Source organism: Tamandua tetradactyla, chromosome 8 (genome assembly GCF_023851605.1).
Source record: "Tamandua tetradactyla isolate mTamTet1 chromosome 8, mTamTet1.pri, whole genome shotgun sequence".
NCBI lineage: Eukaryota > Metazoa > Chordata > Mammalia > Pilosa > Myrmecophagidae > Tamandua > Tamandua tetradactyla.
Window position 1 is genome coordinate 76,308,084 of NC_135334.1, and position 22,374 is coordinate 76,330,457.

Below are 22,374 nucleotides of genomic sequence, written 5' to 3' on the forward strand. Positions count from 1 at the left end.
AAGAATAACCTCCAGGATAACCTCTTGACTCTGTTTGAAATCTCTCAGCCACACACACTTTATTCTGTCTCTTTCCCCTTTTGGTTGAGAAGTTTTTTTCAATCCTTTGATGCCAAGTCCCAGCTCATTCTAGGATTTCTGTCTATTGTTGCCAGGAAGGCTAACACCCCCAGGAGTCACGTCTCATGTAGAGGGGGGAGGGCAGTGAGTTCACTTGCTGTGTCGTCTGAGAGAGAAAGGCCACATCTGAGCTACAAAAGAGATTTTCTGGGGGTGACTCTTAGGCCTAATTTTTAGCAGGCTTAGCCTATCCTTTGTGGGAATAAGTTTCATATGGGCAAACCCCAAGATTGAGGGCTCAGCCCATTGATTCGGTTGTCCTCACTGCTTACAAAAATATCAGGAATTCTCTAATTCTCTTTTCTCCCCAAACTCCCAAGGGACCTGTCAGGCACTTTAGAGCATGTAGGAAGAGCAAAAAGTACTTAGCATTTTCTACTATATAGAGAGTAGTGAGGAATAAAATGCACACATAGAACAATGGTTATAATAGGAAAACATCGTCTAAATATGACCAGCCTGGGCGGGCCACGGTGGCTCAGCAGGCAAAAATACTTGCCTGCCATGCCAGAGGACCCAGGTTCAATTCCCGGTGCCTGCCCATGTTAAAAAAAAAAAAAAAAAAAAAATATGACCTGCCTGACATAGAACCTTCTTCTCTTCCTCTTAGCCTTCTGCTCCATGTCTTCTAATCCACAGAACAAGCATGGATGTGTGTTGCTCCTGGTGTCACTTTCAGAGGCAGTCTAAATTCCATTTCAAAGTCATTTCCTGAAGACATTTTTTTTTCTAACAAATGAGCATTACAAGATGAGTGATTTTCTAACTCTACTTTATTGTACTTTAGCAACCTCTTCATACCTAGAAAGTCTAGATGTGGCAAAAGTTTTATTTAAAAAGATTGGGGGGGAAACTGAGGGCAGATTTTTCATATCATATGCACAGGCTTTCTATAAACAGCCAGGAAATCTTCCCAAAGGGTGGTGGGCACTTCTTATTGGACAAATGTGGCACTTTGTTCTACTATTCCTTTCTTATTTTCCTCTTCTTTTCTAGCAAGCAAGGTCTGGTAGAAGGAAGACTAACCCGATGATCAGCTAACTATTCCACCCCTTTGCATCCAGGGCACTGCTCATCTTCAGGCCCATTAAGGCCTTTGTCCATCAGTGTTGGGAATGGGCATCACACTAGCTCCTGGACCTGCATGACTCCAAAGCCTGAGGAGATGGCCAAGCATGAATCCACACAGACCCGCCTTCTCGGACCTTGAGTCCCCTAAGGACCCTTGGGTAGCCACCATTCTTCTCTCCCTACCATGCATGCAGACTTTTTTTGTTTTTGGGTGCATGGTCTGGGAATCGAACCAGGGTCTCCCGCATGAAAAGCGGGCATTCTAACTACTGAACTACCCATGTGCCACATGCAGACCATTTTAATGTGACCACTTACAAAGCAGTGGGGTACTATGAAAATGGCCCTTGTTTTATAATATCGGAGAACTAGCTTTGAAGCACAGCTCTGCTCCCCGTTTATTACCATTCTCCTCTGATGTAACATGGGGATAATAAAATCCACTTTGCTGAGTAATGGAATGATTAATTATAATTTTGAAATGCTTGGCATATAGGAAGTAGTCAGTAAAAACTAGCTATTATTTCTATTAATTTTTATAACCACCCTGTTAGATATTAATGTGTCTTTTACACTGAGGGGGCAGGAGACAAGCTGGATATATGCAAAAAGTGTTATTTATGCACTACTGAATAATAAGATCTTAAATCATTTGACTGAACATAATCTCTGGAGTGGTTTGAGATGGTAGGTGCCCTAGAAAAGCATGTTTCTAAAGTTTATCCATTCCTATGGTTGTGAACCCGCTGTAAGTAGGACCTTTTGATGAGGCTACTTCAGTTATGGTGTGAGCCACCTCATTTAGGATAGGCCTTATTCCTATTATTAGAGTCCTTTATAAAAGGAACGAATACAGAGAGAAAGAAAAAGCCACAGGAGCCAGAAGCTGAAATGAACAAAACCCAGAAGACAAGGGAGAAACCAGTAGATGCTGCCATGTGCCCTGCCATGTGGTAGAGGAGCCAAAGATCACTGGCAGCTATTCTTTACAAAGAAAGTATGACCTTGATCATGCCTGGATTTGGACAATTTTCTAGATTCTAATTGTAAACAAATAAATTCCCATTGTTTAGCTGAACCATTTCATGGTAATTTGCTTTGAACAGCCTAGGAAACTAAAACATTCCCTTTTCTCCCTCTTTCCTTGCCTTCTCTCATGTTGTCATTCTCTTCCTTCCCATTTCCTTCTTTCTCTTTGCCTTTCCCTCTTTTCTACCTTTCTTTTAAGTACAACTGATTTATCATTTTCTTCCAGAAAATATTTCACTTTAGAAAAATCAGTGTGCATACAATCTTCTGGAGAGGGAAAGCCCTTTGTACCTTTTGCTTATTACAGCTTCCTTCTACACTACCTCATCCCCGATGTACTGCATCTCCTACTACTGAGCCATGCCCATTTTCCCTATTTCCAACCCAATGTCTTCCAACATAAGTCCCCTTCCAATCACTGACGTTTGCAAACAAACATAAAATAATGCATGCTTCTCCAACCACACCACCCCCACTCCCACCCACCTATTCACTCCAGCACTGTAGAGAATAGAGGACAAAATCAAGTGCCTTGATTAATCACTCAGATGGTGAATGATTACTCTCAAACTCAATTGCCTCTTTTAAGGATTATCCATGAATTTTCAGGGTCTTTGCTCCTTTCCTTAAGTTTGTCATTGTGTGCTTAGTGAGAACCTTGCAAAAAGTAATTCTAATCTCTCCTCTGTAACAGCATTACTTGGAATATGGGTAGCTATGTGTGTAAAGTACCTGAAAATAAATAAATAGTCACAATTCCAGTAAAATAATATAAAATAGTTAAAATAAATATTTATGAAGTTAAATCATAGAAAAAATTCCACTACCCAGAGGAATGAAAGATGAAATGTTTGTACTTTGGATATTTTCAAATTATAAATATTTATTGCAATTTTATATGTATCAGACACTCTTTAAGAGCTTTACATGAATTATCTCTTTTAATCTTCATAACATCCCTAAAAAGATGGTACCACAGTTATTTTCAGACCCATTCTGCAATTGAGGAAACTAAAGAACAAAGAGATAGGTAACTTCTCCAAGGGAACACAGCCAGTATGTTTCAGAGCCAATTCCCTTTCTGCAGATAACTGGAAGTTAGTGTTTTATTCTTTTATATTTTTATGGCATAACCAAACCAAATGATCTATGGAGTTTATACCCAAACCTTCCTCCCTTTACCCTAGGCTAATTCTGCCCAAAACACTTAAATGACTTTACAAATGCAAACTTCTTAACAATGCGTTGGCGGATCTGCTTTGTTTTGATGCTATAGACAATGGGGTTCATGAGGGGTGGCACCAGTAGATACACATAAGACATAAGGAGGTGTACGATGTGGGGCAAATGTTCACCAAAGCGATGCACAAGAGACAAGCCAATCATGGGAATGTAGAAAAGTAATACAGCACAGATATGAGAGACACAGGTGTTGAGGGCCTGAAGTCGCTCCTGGCGGGAGGCAATGTTCAGAACAGTACGGAGGATAAGGGCATAGGAGAGAAAGATGAGCAGGGAGTCCACACCCACAGTGCAGGCCACAACGAAGAGCCCATAGATGTGGTTGACAATAATGCTAGAGCAGGCCAGCTTCATGATCTCTAGGTGCAGACAATAGGCATGGGACAGTACATGGGAGCGGCAGTACTGGAAGCGCTTAAGAAGGAATGGCAGGGGGAGTATGAGGAGGGCACTTCTAAGCACTGAGCTCAGTCCCATCTTGATGATGCGTGCAGGTATAAGGATGGTGGAGTAACGCAGTGGGTTGCAGATGGCCACATAACGGTCAATGGACATGGACAGTAGAACTGAAGATTCCATCAGAGATAAGGTATGAATAAAGAACAGCTGAGTGAAGCAGGCAGGGATACCAATCTCTCGGGCATCAAACCAGAAGATGCCCAGAACCGTGGGAAGTGTGGAAAGGCAAAGGCCCAAGTCTGTGAGAGCGAGTAATGCCAAGAAATAGTACATGGGTTCATGGAGAGTTGCATCAGTGCGGATGACATGGAGGATGGTAAGGTTCCCTATAATAACTGTCAAGTAGATGGAGCAGAAGGGAATTGAGATCCAGCCATGGACATCTTCCAGACCTTGGAAGCCTGACAGGAAGAAAGTGGCTTTCTGGAGGCTGCTATTACAAAAGATTGTCATGGCTTTAAAATCTTGGATTCACTGACCTGGAACATAAAATGAGATCCTTGAAAAGTGACAAAGCTGAATTCCTACTCAACTAAATTTCCCAGTATTGGTGAGTCAGGATTGATCTGCAGATGGAATGGGAGGGAATATGGGGACCTCATGTATTAGCCTTTGCTAGAAGGTCTAGGAAGAGGACTTCTATAGGAGATGGCTATAGCCCATGGGTGCCATGCCATTTAGCCTTATGGTAGTATGCACATCAGTGTTGGCCTCTCAGAGGTTTAATGAGGTCATCTCAAATGATCCTTCCTTCATGTACTCCTCCCTGAAAAAGTCTTAAATTCAATCACTTAGCGGTACACCACCATGGCAACAACTGGATCCTGAGGTGCCAGGCAGACCCAACTGACCCAAGTCTTCTAGATCTTCTTTCTGAGGGTATTGTGAGCAAGATGTGGAATAGTGGATTTGACAACTATGGCAACTCTGCCTATGGGGGCACGGTGGCTACACACAGTCCTCTGGGGGCTTTGAATTGCTGACACCTACTCAAGCTGAAAAGAAATCAAGAATCAGAGCCTACCACATAGTTCTTTGTACCATATCCCAGCTGCTTTCTGTCACTCTGATTGATGAAGTATTCAAAACTGGGAATGCTGAGATTTCACAAGTTACTATTGTGGGCATAATTGGACATGCAGAGAAGGCTCCAACTAATATTGTTTACAAATTAGATGACATGACAGCTGCACCCACAGATGTTTGCCAGCAGGTCGACACAGATGATACAAGTGGTGAAAATATTGTGGTTCCTCCAGAAACATATGTGAAAGTGGCTGCTTACCTGAGATCTTTTCAGAACAAAAATCTGTTTGTTTGTTTTTTAAAGATTATGACCCTGGAAGATATGAATGAGTTCACCACAAATATTCTGGAAGTAGTCAATGCACAGATAACACTAAGCAAATCTCCTTAGAAGCACCTATCAGCAAAACAGGAATGAGATAGCCATTTCCATTATATGCATAAACTTAATATGATCAAGATGGGTAGCAATAGAGAAGAAAGATCTTTGGGGAGCCAAGTTCAATTTGGGACATGCTACATGTAAACTTAAAAACAAATTCCTGGGAGGAATATTGGTGGATATTATAAGGATCTTTAATTTGAATGGGTGCTTGACTTACAGAATATCTGTCATGAGTATGAAAAAATTCCTAGCAGATATAATGTAGAAAGAGAAGGAAGGTACTCAGTAGATGACTCTGGAAACTCTTTTAAATGACAGTACGCCATTAAATTAGAACAAGAAAAGTTAGAAGTAAGAGAGAAGAAATTATGATAAAAGGAGCATAAAATATCAATAGAGTCAAATCATCCCTGCTAACCACAAAATAGAAGCAAAGTTGTATGAGTCATTTAGAAGACATTGTACTTATGATGATAAGGTTGTCATTGATTTTTTTTTTTTTATAATTTCAATAGAATGAGAAGGATTGTAGTGGGCTTAAATTATCGAAGTGGGTAGGAATAAGTAAAAAGTTTGTGTTCTGTGTAATTTTTTCAATAAGAATGTGCATGATAAGAATGTGCATGATATAACATAAGAATGTGTGATAATACAAGGATGTTTTAAGGAATAGGTTGGGAGATTGAAGGTACTCTTTTAAAATGCTTCCTTTTTCTCAGTAAACTAGAGGCACTTGAAAGGACTGAGCAAAAAAAGGGAGAAAAACCCATACCCAACTTTTGCCACACGTATTTCAAATAAAAAATAAGTAATATAATAATAGTAAATCCTTTTGTTTTATTCCAAAAGAAAAAAAAACTGAAAAGGATATAAAGTGGGATAGCTAGGAGAGGATGAAATGAAGGAAAGAAGAGGAGACTTGAAGAGGAAATGAGCCTACTTTTCAAATATGGTGACATGTACCTTTTGCTTCACAGCTCATTTCCTCTGGCAAAGGCAAAAATGGATGCTCTCTCAGAGATTAAGAGTGGTGATGAGACAGAAAATGAAATGAATATAGAAAGGGGAATAGTTTACCTTTGTCAAGGAGAAGTTCATAGAAGAGTTTATGTATGCATGTGGCTTTTCAGCCAATAGACTCACAGTAAAGCTAGTGTCCATCCATCTTACTCTGAACCATCTCAGAGCTTGAGAAAGAAAAGAAACATTTAGAAGTCATCTCCAGACAGGCAAAATCACACTTCCCGCTTATTGAGAAGTCCTGTCTATAGTGTTCTACCCTAGCTACTATCTCCCCTAATCCCTACCAGAAATATTCCTTGTACATTATTATTTTAAGTATGGGTGAGAGGCAAATGTATAAAGTATGAAGAGGCAAAAAAGGTAAAAGCAAGTCATGACAAGCATAAGAGAGAATGAATTGTTATATCAGTCTTGTCATCCTGGAAAATATGTGGAACTTAATAAAGTTTGCTGAATAAATTTTGCAAAAATGCATGAATGGATATATGAGAAAAGAGAAGCAAGGCATTGCAGATTAAAAGAAAATAATATTTAGTGCAGTTAGTGTACATTTTCTTCTCAATAATACTTATTTCAAATTAATGTAATAGAAAAGTTAATTAATCCACTAGAAAACAGCATACAACCATTGATTCTCCTTCCAGCTCTAATTTATTGAGTTAAAAGGATGTCGTCCTGGGATCTATGACAGAAACAGAACAGAGATGGGCTGAACAGAGACCCAGTTGGCACCCTGACTTCCACTGACCCTTATTCCTCAGATAATTGATAATCACAAATGATTATCAGTATCTATATTGGTGACAGTTTGCAAAATTCCTCCAAAAACAATCTTGACTTTTGATTAATAAAGAGTTTGATCATTACAAACCACTTTCATATTTAATTTTATAATACATAATTCAAAGGCAGGGGAGGTAGAGATTTCAATTCCCATTTTAAAGATAAAGGAATTTATACTCCATGTAGGTGATGTAAACTTCTCTGTGGTCATGCATAATGATAATGCCTAGATAAACACTAGAACTGTACTGCAGGTCTTCTATCCCAGCCAATCTGCCACCCCAAACTGTCTTGATGCGGGGATTTAACAAATATATATATATATGTGTGGTTAGTATATGGTCCTGGTTTTTGGTGTCCCAGTTATCTCTGCATTCCTTGCTCTTTTCTGTGTGATTCTGCTTGCAAAACATACCTGATTACCAGAAGCTGGGGGCAAAAGGCTCAGAGCGCACACTTCCAGTCAGAACTCAGGTCACCAGTAGCTCAGCCATAAGAATATTCCCTATTCAAAGCATGTGGCCTTTTTCAAGAGCTCAGCAGTATGTCACCAGTGGGCCACTGCTGACTAAGAATTCCCTGGGAAGTGCTCATGGCTCTCAGATGAGGATGGAGGCTATGGGAAACTGAGAAACCTCAAAACCTGAGCAGAGGGGGCAGTACTAAAACAAACAAGTATTAAGACAGAAATTGCTATCATGTCTGTGGTCAAGATTGTTTTTGGAGGAATTTTGGAAGCTGTCACCAGCATGGATGCTGATATCAGAGTCAAGATATTTTTCTTATTTTTTGTTTAGTCTTGGATTTCATTTTCTGGCTTTAGTTATTTGATAAAGGCAAAAGTTGATCAGTATCAGGAATTTTATCAGCATATATGTCACTGTATGGTTGTATATAAAGAAAAATATAATAGGGTGCTAGAAGGGTTCCCAACCAGGGCCTGTATAAACCCCCTTTCCAAAGGACTGGGCAAGTTATTGGCATTTAGTGCTAGGGTGGATAAACATCATGCAATATGCAGCACAATGCCCCCTGGCATTATCCTTCTTCAATATGATAGGTGCACTACTTGAGAAATATGATTGCCTGATACACTAGTTGCTTGAGTGGTAGAGTGATTTCCTCATGTCTGAGAGTTAGACTGAGGAAGAAGAAAGGAAGAGCCAAAAAATAAAAGGGGTATGGTGGGAATTCACTTTAATAAAGTATATGAACACATAGATGCATTCATGTTAAAGGGCATAAAGGTATATAAATGTATACTGAATAAATTAACTAAATATATTAAAATGATATATGAAAACTGAGAACATGCAACTCTTCTAAAATGGGGAGACAAGGGTATTTATAGGCTGAGGATAATGAGCTATTAGCAGAGAGATTTAAAACATAAGAAAAATATAGAAGGTGCAGCAAAGTCTCTGAAGAGACAGGAAGATATGGAGTTCACCTTTTCAGGTGATTGGATTAATTTTTAGAAGTGAGGAGAGGTATTTTTATTAGGAAGAGGAATGGAATAAGTTAACAGAATAGATATAGAAGGCTTTAGATAAGGTGATAAAGTGTGGAGGTAGTTAATGTTTGACTCCCTTGAAGAGAGGACATAGGAGGCTACTGAGTGAAGTCCAGAGACTAAAAAACATGATAAATGCAATGTTTTGCGTGTTCCCTGAGAGGAATACATGTGGGAGATGAGCAGAAATGCAAAATAATAACATTCCAAGTCGTATTTGATGGTCAGTTGAGATAGTAGTTATGGTGGCACCCGTTGGAATAACCCCATGGTTGCTGCCATCAGTGCTCAGAAGCAAAGATGCAGGGGTATGTAAGTGGAGGTTTACACTGATCCATGATTTGCAGTTCATAAAACCGATCACAAAACTAAGAAAACAGGAATTCTAGTCTATGGTAGATTAACTACTTATCATTTACTCCAACAAGAAGTTGAAATTATTTATCTTTTCTTTGAATCTGAGTTGGTCCCATCAGTGTTTACTCAACAGATGCAGTAAAAGTAACCATGTGCATGTTTCTTTCATAGCAATTAGGAGTTCTGGAAGCTTCTTTCTTTTCTTGTTTCTTCAAACACTCCCTCTTGGAATCTAGCCATCATGCTCTTAGAAGCCAAATCACATGGAGTGACCACATAGGATCTTAGCTAAGCTCAAAGCAGACAATTGACATTGACTGCAAGCTAGAAATGAACAATCTTGAAAGTGGTTCCACCTAAAGATGCCCACCTGGAGCTATATGGACCTGAGCCCTGGTGTTATTTTAAACTGCTAAGTTCTGAAGTGGTGTGTTGTGGACAATATGAGCAGCTGGAACATGATCTTCCTTGCAGTTGGTTTACTCTTAGCTTGAGTAGACCTCCCAAGTTCACTTTCCCAACAACTATACTTAACTACTCTCCTCATTCAAAATAAATATCAGTGTCATCTCAATATCTTCTCAAGGTCTTTATTAAGCATGTTTGCTCATCAAATTAAGAATAAGTATAAAAAGAAAAATATACAGCCTTGCTTAGGATCTAAGGCAGACAAATTGGCATTGGATCTTGAGTTGTCCACACAGAAGAAATACTAAATAAAGACATGAATGAGGCACATAAATGCAATTTTCTATAATATAAATTGCACAGTTTTCTAGTATTGTTAGGGAAAGCTAAAATTACTAGTGTGTAAGTATTATAACTTGAGGGTTAAGTCACAAAGCTCATCATATATACCATATTGTATATATATATACACATATATGCAAATATACACTCCCTTTTTTGTGCTAAGGTTTCATTTATTTGTTTGAAATTATTTGAGTGTTTATTATGGATATCACTCATCACGCTAATGGTTGTGTGAAGTAATGAATATAACGAGTCACTGATCTCCCAAAGCTCAAATACTAGCAGAAAATAATTATATCAGGTATTCTGGAACATAAACTATGCCTACACATATTATTCCAATGATTACAAAGCAATATAGGATATGTAAGTTGATTAATAGAGAAAATGAAGTCCCAGAAAAGTTAAAATATCTACCTAGCCTGGTGATGGGCAGAGAAATCTTCAAAGTAAAAGTTTTATCAGGAAATAGAATTTTGAGGGGCAAAAATTGGTAAATCATCATCAATCTTCTTTTAAATCATAAAAATTATGCCCCTTAGATAAACAAAACTTGTGGATTGCCAGAAAGTGGGAGTAATGGATACATGGGGAAAAGGTTTAAAAAGCAGTTTCCAGAGATGACTACATGCAAATGAGAAGAGATATTTGTGTTTCTTCAAAGACCTCTAAAATAAATAATAAAGATATGATCATTTTAAGTTCTTTTAAAAGGTAGCTTTGGTAATATTGTCATTGATTCATATGACTACAGAATAACAATGTTTATAGTTTAATTTACATGAAAAATATTTTGTTTATAGATGAATTTTAAAATTAGTGAGAGTGTAAAGGAAATTTTGGGGACCTGGAATTAGTCAGATCAATGATCATACCATCATGAACCCTAAGATAAACTGAAGAGTCATTTATCCTTTTCCTTAACACTGCTTTATATGCTAGGAAAGTGAAGGAAAGCATGGCGATTATTTTTAAGATGAGCACTGATAAAGGATTTTTCTCATGCTATGTTACATATACTATATGGCAAGAGGAAGATTCTGATAGTCCTCATTTAAGGCTCAAATTTTATAAATGCCAGTTCCTAGGACAAGAATATTAAAGTAATTTTCTCAGGATCTTGGTGGTACTAAGGGTATTTAGTACACTATGTATCAAAAGCATTTATTCCATGAGCTCAAGCTGATTATAAAATCCAAGAACATTATGCTATATCATGCTTTTTATCAGCTAAACATTCAAGGTTTATTTTGTCCTCACTTAAAAAGTTAGTCCCTTTCCTATCGCTTCAATCAACTTCTTTTCAAAAAATATTTTTATTGTGAAATCTTCACATACATAGAGTCCATCCATAGTATATAATCAGTGGTTCATGATATCATCACATAGTTGTGTATTCATCACCATGATCAGTCTTAGAACATTTGCATTACTCCAGAAAATAGATAAAAAGAAAAGAGAAAAAACTCATATATCCCATACTCCTTACCCCTCCCTCTCCTTGACTACGAATATTTCAATCTACACAATTTCAGCCATTTATCCCCCCCCAGTTATTTATTTATTTATTATCCTTATTTTTTTACTCATCTGTCCATACCCTAGATAAAAGGAGCATCAGACTAAAGAGTTTCACAATCACACAATCACATTGTAAAAGCTATATAGTTATACAATCATCTTCAAGAATCAAGGCTACTGGAACACAGTTCAACAGTTTCAGGTACTTCCCTCTGGCCACTCTAATGCACCATAAACTAAAAAGGATATCTATGTAATACTTAATGACCCCTGGTATAACCTTCGACTCTGTTTGATATCCCTCAGCTACTGAAACTTTATCTTGTCTCATTTCTCTCTTCCCCATTTTGGTCAAGAAGACTTTCTTAGTCCCATGATGTCAAGTCCCGTCTCATTCCAGGAGTCCTGTCCCATGTTGCCATGGAGATTTACAACCCTGGGAGCCATGTTCCAAGTACTGGGGAGGGCAGTGAGTTCACCTGCTGAGTTGGCTTAGAATGAGAGGCCATATCTGAGCAACAAAAGAAGTTCTCTGGGAGGTAACTCCTAGGCATAATTTTAAGTAGGCTTAGCTTCTCATTTGCAGGAATAAGCTTCATGGGGGCAAATCCAAAGATTGAGGGCTCAGCCTATTGAATTAGTCATCCCCACTGTTTGTGTGAATATTAGAAATTCCCCAGGTAGGGAGGCTTAATATTGCCCCATTTTTCCCCAGTCCCCCAAGGGACTTTGCAAATACTTTTCTATTCTTGCCCAAATTACTCTGGGATGTAATTTGGACATCACACCAACCTGTACAAACCAATAAGATCGTACGCCCTACTCAAGATTCCATGTAATTATAGTGTTCAAATAAACTGACTATGCAAGTTAAATTAGATAACGTGCTTCCTAAAATATAAATTTTACACCAAATAAACATCTCTCCCTTTGGTCTCACACAGAAGTTGAGTTTTACAATATGGACCATATCATTCTTTACCTTGTTTTCTGATTTACCTTAGTCCTATCCAAATCATCTTCTTCATATCTCTAATCAAAGTCTGATCACTTTTTCAATATTTTTAACAGTTGCTTTATGGGGTTATACTGACTTTCATAGCTTCAGTGCTCTAACTCAGAGTTGCAGGTGTCACATAAATACTCGAGATCAACTTCTTTTTCAACAAAGTTTCTCCACAACCTTTGCTCAAATTTGATGGGTCTTCACATAGTACATGATAGGATTCTTCAGGGATGGTACCAACAGTAGAAGATCTGCCATGAGGCTGTGGATCATAAGAGATATGTTCCTGGCATAACAGTGGAGCTTCACTGCACTCAACATGGACACATAGAAGATAAGTACAGCACAGATGTGAAAGAGGCAAGTAATGACGGCCTTGAACTGCTCTCTATGAGTTGCAATGCCCAGTTCTGTCTTTAAAATCATCATACAGGAGAAAGTGATAAACACCAAATCCAGCATGGTAGAAAGGGCAGCACAGAGTCCATAGACAACCTCTAATCTGCTGTCAGAGCATGCCAACTTCATGACATCTTGGTATAGTCAGTAGGAGTGTGAGAGCAGGTTTTGATGACAGTATCTTAGCCATTGCCAGAGAAATGGCAGTAGAAGGATCAAAAGAACATTTTGGGGAGTCAGTATGACCCCTGTTTTGATAACCCAGGAGCTGGTTAAAATTTTGCTGTACCTCAGAGAATTGCAAATAGCCACAAACTGATCAAATGCCATTACCAAAAGCACACAGGCTTCAGTGACTGTGAATCGATGGGTGAAGAACTCCTGGATAAAACATGCAGTTGCATGAATTTCATGGACACCAAACAGGAATAGCCCCAAAGTGTGAGCAAGGAAGAGAGGGACAGTCTTAGGTCAGAGATGGAGAGCATGAAAAGGAAATAGTACATGAATACATGGAGGTTTGGCTCTATCTTGGTAAAGAAGAGGATGGTACAATTATGAAAGAACTAAAAAAAGTATACAGATGAGAAAGGAATGGATATCCAAATGTGACTCTTCTCCAGCCCAGGGATCCCAATAAGGAGATATCTCAGAGCTTCCATGTTTGTGTTGTTAAGAGAAGACATTACAAATAGAAAGATGCTTGACCATGTGGTTAATGCAGTGCAGTAGGCAAATTCACTAAATGAAGCTGTGGCAGAAGTCCCTTCCTGGTACAGTGTGAGTCGTATATACTAAAAGGATTAACAGAGCCTTCTTATAGTCAGTAATCTATGCTTCTACAGTCAGTTCAGGCTGTAAAAAAAGGGCAAACACAGAAACAAATTAGACAAATCTGACTTGCTTCCTCAACTGGGCATTTGTTTCAATTTTGTTAAAGTGACATCAAGTTAGACTTTGCCCATTTAATAGTTCAAGACAATTCTTTAACCACATCCAACCACCCATTGCCTAATCTCATAAAATCCGTTCTTCAGTTTTATGGCTTTCTCACTGTAACTTTATAAAGATTTCTTAGGTAAAGAAAATAAAATCTTGAGGAAAGGTAAGGTTAATTGTGTGTTAAGGATAAGAGCCATAAATTATTTCATATCTGTATTCAGACCTACATATTATGTTGTAGGATGAACATCTACCTGAAGTAATTGAAGAACCGGGAGTTCATAATTATGAAAAGTTAAAAAGTACCGTTAGAAAATATTCAGTCTTACCCCCCTGTCTATACAGAAAACACTTCAAAATGATCAGTTTACAGTGCTAAATTTTATTCCCAGAAACAGTAGTTTTAAAGCTTTCTACTTCACGGTTGCAGAGTATATTTCTTCCTCCAACTGAGTCGATAGCTTCATCAGAAAGTGCTAATATCCTTTCCTCTGAAGGCACAGAATCTACTCCTTCTTACACAAAATAATTTCTTTATTATTTCCCCTATTATCACTTCATTGATGTCTGTCTTCTTCCACTAGTATATAAGTGTACAACTCATGGTTGAACCATTCACAAACTGCATTTCTGCTGCCTATTTCATGGTAATTGGAATTTAGTTGCAGCTCCGTAATTATTTATTTAATTGACGATAATTTCCCAAAGGTGAAGACGACGATAATTTTCTCCAATTGTTATCTCTTCTCCAGGCTGAACTTCATTTAGTCCATCAAATAAAAAATGTATGACTTGTGTATGTTTGTTTTGTTTTAGACTCTTTATCCATGCTCCTCAAACAACAAAAATATTGATCCTTCTTATCAGTGCTTTGATTTGAGAGAGTTCCATAATAATCAAATATGGAAGAGAGATGATAAATCCTGTGCTAAAGCTATGCCAGCTCTATTGGTTAGCAGAGCCAAGTCAAAGAACAGGTATATGAGTTTGCATTTTAGGAGATGATGCAGGACAAATACCCTAGAATATATATTTTTAGTGTTGTCTTTCCTCCTGATTCCAGAATACATCCTTCAGGTACTTGTGGACATCAGTAACTAAATATTCCTTAAAACAAACTTGTGCAGGGCGGGCCATGGTGGCTCAGCAGGCAGAGTTCTCTCCTGCCATGCTGGTGACTTGGGTTTGATTCCTGGTGCCTGCCCATGCAAAAAAAAAAAAAAAAAAAAACAATTTGTGCAAAGAGACTCCATTCTCTCCCTCCCTAAATCTGCCCTTTTCCATAAAATCCTCTCACAATAATATGTCTTCATGCTTAACATTTTACAAGACGTAATTCTAAGTGACTTTAACCTTTCCTGATAAACATTTTGTACAAAATAATAGTCAATATTTGTTAAGTATTTTAATCATGCCACACTTCAAGTTAATTCATTCCTAGATCATTTTGAATCTTTAGATCTTGAAAAATAGCAAGTATTAATGTTATTTCCATTTTACTGATGAAAAAAATGTTTCTCAGAGAGGAAGTAGTCAGTCCAAGGTCATGTAGGGATCATGTAGTAGAGATAGAGTAGGAACTCAGGATTAACATATTGCATATAACCAAGACAGCCAATCTGGAGAGTTATGGATTGCCTGACTGGCTGAAATTGTATGTTCTTTTCTGTATTCTAAACTGTCTACTCCTTAACTCAGAGGGGATAACGTGGAGCATTGAACCCTACAGTTGTGTACTTTAGAGATAAGTAGATATCATTGTATAAGGACACTGAGGAAAAGACTCTTAGAGTTGGACAATGAAAAAAAAAAACAGCGCATGCTGATTAATTATACTCTTTGGATGAGTATTAATGTTGAGTTGACCAAAGAAAAGGTTCATGAAAAAGTTTTAAAATACTTTTTTACTCCACACTTTTAATAATTCTGTGATGAGTATTCTTTTTTTTTTTAATTCAAATGGGCTTTGGTTTGCACCCCCCTTTTACTATATTGTTAAGAATTCCCTTCCACTCTTGCTTTCTCTAGGCCCTTCCCATGAAAGAGATAGCAGGATGCATCTGTGTTGTTGTTTGTGCATTTTTGTTATTGTTGTTTCTGTATGTGGTGGCTACTATGGTCGTGTTCCGTACCCAATGGCTTAATGTCCACCTCTAGGGAATGTGTTAATTTGTACCACACAATATAAATTAAGCTACAACTACAACATGGCAGGTAGCTCATCTGGGCACAGCAATTACCAAGGACAAAGAGAAAAAGCATAGAATCCATATTGATAATAAAAGCAGGGAGATGTGGAACCACAGGAACACTCATGCTTTCCTGGAGGAAGTTTAAGTGGGTATAACTAGGGTGAAAAACTGTTTAGAATTATCTGCCAAAGCTAGGTATATGCTTACCCTATAACCACTAAATCCGACTTCCAGAGAAATTAGCTTATTTTTTCTCATAACCCATATCGAAGAATGTTTATTGCAACCTCATTCACAACAGCCAGAAAGTGCACAGAACTCCAATATCCACCAACAGGAGAATGAGTTAAAATACTTTGACTTATGATGTCACCTAATTTTCAAGATTTTTAAATCTTCCCAGTGATTCTAATTCTTTGGGAGTGATAAAGCAGTTTCTTAGAGGAGGACTTTGCATGGCTCTGGTACAGGTGCTGTCAGTAACTACGTCATATACCTAGGCGTCTGTTTGCCTCCTTACTCACAGTATTCTAAAGATGACAATATTTCCAAGAGGGTGTAAGATCAGTATTATGTATTTTGTTCTGAATTCCCTAATATAATGCGATCATATATGGATTTTCTAAGGATTCCCAATAAAATTCCTACAGGCTTCTATGTGAGCTGATTTCTTATGTATCTTTTAATCATTATTCTTAAATAATGTGCTTTATATGATTCCTTCTTAGTGATGTCATTGTGCAATTTCTGGATGTTCTAATAGACAATTATTGGTTTTGTTTTCTTTTCATTTATTTAATCATGTTTTGTTTTTCTTATTCCTATCCAATATCATTTCTCCAACCCCTCTAGGAGGAAATCAGCTTCTTTTGAGTATTCCAGTAACAGCAATTGGTTTAGTGGCATAGGTATTAGACATAAGCAAGTTTTGCCAATCACATTAAGTTCACATCTATGAATATTATGAGCCATATGGTTTAAAGATATTATGTGCTACATTACTCAGTCCTTAATTTTTCTATGATTGATACATGGTCACCACTAAGTAATTGTTCCTAATCCCTGGTGAAATAAAATGACACTTATACTACCTAAAAGCTCCTAATAAAATTCCTATAGTAATCGTGTGAATTGATTTTTTATGTATCCTTTGGTAATTCTTCTTCTTCATTAATGTTCTTGATACTATTACTTCTCACTGATGTAATTTTACTATCTTTGTAGTTCTAGTAGACAACTACACATTTTGTGATGACCTATTAATCATATTCAGTGTAACCTTGTATTCGAGTCCTATTCCTTCACTGTCATTGACGGATCCTTACATTTATTCATAATTGCCAACTGCATTGGTTTTTCACTGTAGTTGAATTTTCCCATTAATCCTGTTTCTAACATAATTTTCCCAGGATCTGATTTCTAATCCGCTGGCTCTTCACAGAGTACACAAAGGGATTCATAAGAGGGGGAACCAGAAGGAAGACATCAGCTATACTGATTCTAACAACAGGAGAAACATTTTGGGCAAAGCGGTGAATGACAGCCAAGGTCACAACAGGTACATAGAAGATGAGCACGGCACAGAAGTGGGAGGTGCAAGTGTTGAGGACCTTGAGGCGGCCCTTGTGTGAGGCAATGCCCAGAACAATTTTCAGTATCAGCATGTAAGACACAGAAATGCACACCAATTCTAGTAAAGCTGTAAGAGCTACAAAAAATCCATAGATGATGTTGACCCTGTTATCGGAACAGGCCAGCTTCATGACATCCTGGTGGAGGCAGTAGGAATGGGATAAAAGGCTTTTCTTACAAAATTTAAGCTTCTTTAGAATGAAGGGAAAAGGAAAGACCAACAAAATGCTTTTCACAGCAAATATAATGCCAATTTTAGTGACTCTAGTGCTGGTAAGTATAGTGGTGTATCTCAAAGGGTTATAGATGGCTATAAAACGATCAACAGACATGATGAGAAGTACTGATGACTCCATCGCTGAAAACCCATGAATGAAAAATTCTTGTGCAAAGCAGGCATCTGGGGTGATCCCTGTGGCATTGAACAAGAAGACCCTCAGCATGGTTGGAAGGGAGGAGATGGATAGTCCTAAGTCAGAAACTGCCAGCATGGACAGGAAATAATACATCGGCTCATGCAGTGAACTCTCTGTTTTTATAAAAAAGAGGATGGTGCAGTTCCCCATGATGGCAAGGAGGTACATTAGGCAAATAGGGATAGAGAACCAAATGTGAGCTTGCTCCATCCCTGGAATCCCAATCAGGAAGAAGGTAGAGATTTCCACTTCAGAGGTGTTGACAGACATGGCAAGTACGTGAGGGAATCAGGACAAGGACGTCAGAAAAAGTTTCCTGCTGTGGCATAAACAAACATTTACATGTGTATTTATACTTTAGTCATTTAGGGGTTGGAAATCTTGGGATTACAGCTATTCTATAATAATTCTTAGGAGTAAATAAAATATATATTTTTAAATGTGGGCAGGAAAAATTCATTAGGGAAATGCCAATAAAAACCACAGTGTGATACCACTTCAATCCCAAATGATGACTAAAATACAAATAAAAACTAGTTTTGGTGAGGATGTGAACAAATTGAATCCCTCACACATTGCTGGTGAGATTGTAAAATTATGCAGTCACTTTGGAAATAGTGATCATATGACCAAACATTTTCACTCCTGTTTATATACCCAAGATAAATGAGAGAATATATTCATGGAAAAAGTACACAAATGTTAGTATCAGCATGATAGCCAAAATTTGGAAATAACTCAAATGATCATCAACTGATGAATGAATGAATAAAATGTTGTATATCCATAATGAAATACAATTTGATAATGAAAAGAAGGAAGAAGTATACAATTACAACATAGATGAATCTTGACAGCATTATGCTAAATGAAAGAAGATAGAAACTGTAGACTACATACTGTATGATTCCATTTATATAAAATGCCACAAATAGGCATATTCAGATAGAAGTAAAGTACATTAGTTGGTACACATGCCTTTGTACTAGGTGCAAAATTTGTCTTCTTATAAAGTCAGTTTGAACATTCTATCTCCTCTCATATAGCTGAGAAGGACCCATGATGGTCAAACTCTTTAACTGACATCCAAGCCCTGTCCTCTCCTCTGTCAGGCTACATACAATTCCAACCACCCAAATATCCTTTTCCCTTATATTCTCTGTTTCTAAAATGTAGGTGGATTAGCCTCATGCTCCCATGCTATTACTTTAGAATATAATCTGAAATGAAAAGTGAACTAATCAGTGGAAAGCAGAATTGTGACCGATTGTAAAAGCAGAAACTCTTAGTGGTTATTTTTTCAACAATGCTACTTGAAGGCCAGTGATCCCGTGTTTCAGACCCAGAAACAGCTCTCACTATCAAGTATGGCAATAACTGAACCACTTGGCAAGCCAATTCACCCAAGATCCAGGAGCAGATTTCTGTCTTTGAATTTATTTTGGCAATTAGTCTGGGATTCTTGGCTAGCACATAGTGGATTCCCATGGGTGGGCAGGGCCATGGACAGCCACTTGTGCATTTAGAAGCATTTTGGAACATTTTAAAGGATAAGGCTACTGACATCTGTCAAAACACTGGGAGACTTCAGTCAAAGAGAAAACATGTAAATTTCTTGCTTGAACTGGTAAAAAGGAAAATGGCAGGTGAGAAGGTCTGGATACTTACTAGGCAGTGGGTAGGTGGTTAGACCCATATGTCAGGACAAAGAAGAAATGGAGGTGGCATGCAGTCATCAGACCTTCCTTGATGTGCAAGCCCACCAATTTATTCTCAATGCTCACCTACAGATTCTAGTTCTGCCTCCTCAATGCTTTCCCAGTGGCCTATAAATGTCTGGGGATTCTACTTCAGCACGCTAGACTCAGAAGAAAAACAAAAGCTCTAAAGATGAACCTGCAAAAGAGACTGGAGCCAAGGGGAGTTATCCAGTCCCTTGTAAAGGGTGGGAATTGATCACTGTGAGAGAATACCCCTAAGCCTCCTCTACTTTGGTAGTAGTATGAATGTGTTTTCCATGATCTCAGGGGACCCTCTAAGAATAATATTAGAGCAGGTGCACACTGTATTATAACTGAGCCCTCATATGTCTGTTTAATTCATTATTTTGAATAACCTTTTAAAGGTACAGGGGGTTTACTTTTAATAAATTGAAATGGTTTTGATTTTTTTAGATTTTTCACATTTTTATTGTGAAATATATATATATACATACACACAAAAACAATAAACATAAAAGTCTAGATTTTCTTTAGGGTTGTCAGAAATGGTTTTGGTTGGAGTTTGGAAAACCATGGTAATTAGCAGTATCTAGCTGAAGCTTGTGTAAGAGTAGCCTCCAGTAAAGTCTCCTGACTCTATTTGAATTCTCAGCCACTGATACCCTATTTTGTTACACTGTAACAAGTAGTTATACTTCTCCCTTTTGGTCAGGAAGGCTCTGTTGATTCCACTGATCCCATAAGGCTCATAACTGGGAGTCATGTTCCATAGTGCGGGGGAGACTTTCACCCCTGGTTGTCATGTCTCATGAAGTGGGGAGGATAATGATTTTACTCGCAGAGTTGGGCTTAGAGAGAAAGAAGCCACATCAGGGCAATAAAAGTTCTTTGGAACTAACTTTTAGGTATAACTAAAAGGTAGGCTTAACTTTTCCTTTACAGAAATAGACTTCATAAGAGCAAACCTAAGGATCAAGGCTTATTGACTTGAGAGCCCCTAATGTTTGAAACTGTATCAGGTATTTTCCCAGTGGTAAAGTTTAATGGTTCCATGTTGTCTCCAGTCCCTCAAGGGACATTAATTATAAGCCCAACATATTCTGGGATCTATCTGGATATCACATTAAGGTATACAGAACTACAAGCCTACATTACTATTCTGGGTTTCATGTGTTTGGGTTGTTTAAATGAGCTATCCAGACAGGTTGAGTCAGATTATATGCTACAGAAATTCTAGGTTTTGGACAAAATAAACCTCTCCTCCTTTGATCTCATACAGTAGATGAAGTTATAAATACAGACACTGTCCTCCTCACCCCTATATTCTGATTACCTTAGTCCCAACCGGGTTGGCTTAGTTCTTATCTCTAATTGAAGCCCGATCTCTTTTTCATTTCTTTAAGTTATTGTATGTAATAATAATTACTTTCAGACCTGCAGAACTCCAACTCTATGTCTAAGGTGTCACACAGTTACCCAAAGTTCCCCAGGATATCGCAACATCTTAATATCTAGAAATATCATTTACAGCTGTGGACTAAATGTGGCTCCTATAAGAGATTACAATCTAGGCCCAATTTTCCTATTAAGTACTTTCTATAAAAGACCATACAATATTTTTGTTTGTTTGCTTCTGGCTTATTTCGCACAACATAATTTCCCAAAGTACATTCACCTTGTTGCATGCCTCGACTTCATTCCTTTCTGTAGCTGCAACATATTCCATCATATACATATACACAAAAATTCTCCATTCTAGTTCTCTGTCAATGTGTCCTTCACCCACCTTCATCTATTGGGGATCATGGCTAATGTCCAAAGTAAACAGTCCATGTGTCACATTATCCTTACTTAATTGTACAATCATCAACACTATCAATTTTAGACAATTTTCATTGCTCCTGAGAGAAGAATAACACAAAAATAATCCCAAGAGATAAACACACCCTCATCAAATAGAAAATCCAAATCTTCTCTTAGCACCTGTCCTTCAACCCATCACCCTCCATTTTTTACCCCTGGTATTGCTGTGATACTGTTGTGTCTTCCTGTTAAATATAGGCCATAGCATGCAATTGTAGTTTTCCCCCTACACACCTTTACTATTGACTCTTTGAACAAGATTCATACCTATGAACTAGTTCATGCAAGAACTTATTTATATTTGTATTGTTAAATAGTGGGATACATGACTCTATAAAACCACTTTCAATCATGTTCACCTTCAATATGGCAATATTACTTATAAATCACTAATGAAATGTCTTCACTTCTATCCATTCCCTTACACTGAAGCTCATCTTCATTAGCTAACTATTCACCCATCTCTAGCTTTTGTGTATGGCTAGATTCCCTATATTCTATGTTATAAGCCTCTGAGTTTACCTTTACAGAGGTCATAATAGTGAAATAATACAGTATATATCCTTTGTGTTGGGCTTATTTCACTCAGCATTATGTCCTCAGGCTTCATCCAGGTTGTCACATGTTTCAGGACCTTGGTTCATCTTACTGCTGTGTGATATTCCATCATATGCATATATCACATTTTACTTATCCACTTGTCTGTTGATGGACACGAGATGTTTCCATTTTTTGACAATTGTGAATAATGATGCTATGAACATCAGTTTGCTAAAATCCGTTTGTTTCACTGCTTTCAGCTCTTCTGGGTATATGCAAGTAGTGGTATTGCCAGGTTGTAGGACAACTCAATATTTGATTTTATAAGGAATTGCCAAATTGTGTTTCACAACAACAGTACCATTAGACATTCCCACCAGC

General features: G+C 37.8%; 2 protein-coding genes and 1 pseudogene across 2 annotated transcripts; 1 reads left to right on the forward strand and 2 right to left on the reverse strand.

Moving 5' to 3' along the window:
- Positions 1-3,408: 3,408 nt before the first annotated feature.
- OR51G1 (olfactory receptor family 51 subfamily G member 1) lies at positions 3,409-4,374 on the reverse strand. Its single transcript, XM_077112142.1, has one exon. The coding sequence runs from the start codon at positions 4,372-4,374 to the stop codon at positions 3,409-3,411; it is 966 nt and encodes a 321-aa protein (XP_076968257.1).
- Positions 4,375-4,814: 440 nt separating this feature from the next.
- LOC143645149 (replication protein A 32 kDa subunit pseudogene) lies at positions 4,815-5,338 on the forward strand (annotated as a pseudogene).
- Positions 5,339-17,212: 11,874 nt separating this feature from the next.
- LOC143643526 (olfactory receptor 51A7-like) lies at positions 17,213-18,139 on the reverse strand. The gene has a single exon (XM_077112143.1). The coding sequence runs from the start codon at positions 18,137-18,139 to the stop codon at positions 17,213-17,215; it is 927 nt and encodes a 308-aa protein (XP_076968258.1).
- Positions 18,140-22,374: the final 4,235 nt, after the last annotated feature.

Coding starts and splice junctions, on each gene's coding strand:
- LOC143643526 (XM_077112143.1), bottom strand. CDS start 18,139: ATGTCTGTCAACACCTCTGAAGTGGAAATCTCTACCTTCTTCCTGATT.
- OR51G1 (XM_077112142.1), bottom strand. CDS start 4,374: ATGACAATCTTTTGTAATAGCAGCCTCCAGAAAGCCACTTTCTTCCTG.